At 37.1% G+C, this 2,338-nt stretch overlaps 2 protein-coding genes across 2 annotated transcripts in view; both read left to right on the forward strand.

Moving 5' to 3' along the window:
* LOC104763812 overlaps positions 1 to 719 on the forward strand; it is a 2,435-nt gene extending 1,716 nt beyond the window's left edge. Inside the window, exon 2 of the mRNA XM_010487197.2 lies at positions 379 to 719. Within this exon, the coding sequence (XP_010485499.1) occupies positions 379 to 646 (268 nt within the window). The 3' untranslated portion in view covers positions 647 to 719. The remainder of the gene's footprint in view (positions 1 to 378) is intronic.
* LOC104763823 (endonuclease III homolog 2, chloroplastic-like) overlaps positions 713 to 2,338 on the forward strand; it is a 3,900-nt gene continuing 2,274 nt past the window's right edge. The window contains exons 1-6 of the mRNA XM_019239487.1: positions 713 to 758; positions 920 to 1,185; positions 1,333 to 1,396; positions 1,488 to 1,559; positions 1,656 to 1,774; positions 2,158 to 2,224. Of these exons, the coding sequence (XP_019095032.1) occupies positions 713 to 758; positions 920 to 1,185; positions 1,333 to 1,396; positions 1,488 to 1,559; positions 1,656 to 1,774; positions 2,158 to 2,224 (634 nt within the window). The remainder of the gene's footprint in view (positions 759 to 919; positions 1,186 to 1,332; positions 1,397 to 1,487; positions 1,560 to 1,655; positions 1,775 to 2,157; positions 2,225 to 2,338) is intronic.

The raw sequence follows: 2,338 nt of genomic DNA on the forward strand, positions 1-2,338 counted from the left end.
AGAGAGTGTGGATTCTAAGAACAGTAGTAATGTTGATGAGCCGCTTTTCTGGCCATATGAACAGAGATTTGACTGGAGACCTGAGGATATCTTGAAGCATTTCTCAATGTCCCCTCGGAGAAAGAAGTTATTGAATGCCAAAGTTTCAGCTGCAGGTAGCTCTCCGAGATCCATGAGAGCACAACTTCTCCAAGCAAGAAAACTAGATCTTAAAGATGGTAGTAAGAGAAAGCTTGTGTTCAGTGGACCTATAACCAACGCATCCAAGATTCCAGAACTCAAAAGAAGTACCAGCAATAGCAGCAACATGAAAAATGACAGCATCAAGAAGGAGCCAATCAGGAACTGCGTGAAGAGGAACAAAAGTTTGCCATCAAGGTTGAGAAAATCGAGCAAAACATGTTCAAAGGTTGTACCTATTGAAGTGGCTGAAGGAGTGATTGCAGCAGCAGAGAGAGCCAAAGTGGAAATAACAGCTAGTAGTAAGCTCATAAACCGCAGAAGCAAGACTATGCTGGAAGACGATTTTGCATTGATGAATGATTTCTCAATAGAGAAGGCAGTGGGACTAGGTGAGTTCAAGGGTAGAGAGGGTATAGACTCAGAATTTAACTCTGACACTTTCTTGTTCGATGATTCTCTTTAAAACCACCATAGATTATCATTGAGTAGAACTGCAGGCTAAAAAGAATACAACCCTGACTTTGATTGTATGAGCATTTTTGGAGGAATATATATCAAACCAGTCAAACTTCTCAGTGTTATAAAAACACGACCTACATGGTGCATGTCTCAGTGGCACCTGCTCTTTTCAGAAGACTCACCAACTATTACATTATTATAAATATATATATATAATGTCAAAAATAAATATCGTCAAAAAATTAATTTTGATAAATTGATAAACAAAATTCAAAAGTATTTTTGTTTTTCAATCTGAAATTGGATGTAACACACAAAAAAAAACAAAATCGGGTCATCAGCGGAGCCGCTTCAAAATTTTCCATCGCCGGTCGTGTTTTAAACGCTATGAATCGCCGAAATTACTCATCTACACGATGCATCTCCGCAGAATCCCTAAATCCTCGTTCCGATGATTCCACTTCCGGTCTCCGAGCTTCTTCAAGGAAGAAAAGGCTGAAGAAGCAGGAAGATTTGGAGCCCTTGGAAAAAGATTTCCGTAAAGTAATTGTAATTTCAAAATTCTACTTCGAGTATGATAATGATTCTTAACCAAACCATATTTCTTAGATAAAGTTTTCGTTTTTATGATTGTTCCTTTCACTTTACTCTACTCTAAAAGAAGATATGTTTATTACGTAAATGATGCAGGGTACGTCATTACCTGATATAGAAGACACTCCTTACAAGAAGACTAATGGATATGCTTCATTTCGTAAGTCTCACTAACTATGGTTACATTTTGTTTGATTTAGTAACTCCTTCAACTCATTGCATCATTTCTTGTATGAATTTTTGTTTTGCAGTGACGTCAAAACTAAACTCATATATAAAATCAACTGAAGCTAGCACTTCTGCTTCTTCCATCAAAGCATCAGGTTTTCTTTGACGATACACTCTATTCTTAGTGGTAATTCGGGTACATTTATTCTTTATGGAGAATGTGATGTCCCTAAGATAGAATTTTTATTTAGGCAAACCACCTGATGACTGGGAAAAGGTGATCGAGGGTATTCGAAAAATGACATCTTCAGAAGTAGCTCCAGTTGACACTGTTGAACGTGATAGAACCGGAAGCTTTTTACCTCCTAAGGTAGGAACATCTTACTCTATGTGGGAAATGTGGTATCTTTGAGTTTGTGCCTATTGGTTTTAGGTGGAAGTATGCTATGTGATATGCTCATTGCTTTCTAAAATATGACTTCCCATTTGTTTTTTTTTTTGTCATTATTACATGGTGGTATTCTAAGCATAGATTGGGGACCAAGTTCCTCGTTGTTTACTTTGAAAACTCCCTAACCTTTTTATGTTACTGGTAACAAGTGCTAGCTTACGATTAGGAAATTCTCTTATCCTTGATTCTTGCGGCCTTTGTTGTTTTCACATTTCATAAATTCAAATTATGTTTAAAAGTAGAGAGATGATCAAATTGCCCGTCTTGTTTTCGCTTTTGACCTGATCTCATCCTATTTCTAGGAAAGGCGATTCTATGTGCTTATAGGAACACTTCTTTCAAGTCAGACTAAAGATCACGTAACTACTGGTGAGATTTGAATTACTCATCCCATGTTGAAAGAACGCTTACTTACTTTCACCATTGCAGTATCTCTGATATCATCTGGGTCTCCAAGTTACCTGATACTATATCCAAACACTT

The sequence above is a fragment of the Camelina sativa genome, chromosome 3 (genome assembly GCF_000633955.1).
Source record: "Camelina sativa cultivar DH55 chromosome 3, Cs, whole genome shotgun sequence".
Lineage (NCBI taxonomy): Eukaryota > Viridiplantae > Streptophyta > Magnoliopsida > Brassicales > Brassicaceae > Camelina > Camelina sativa.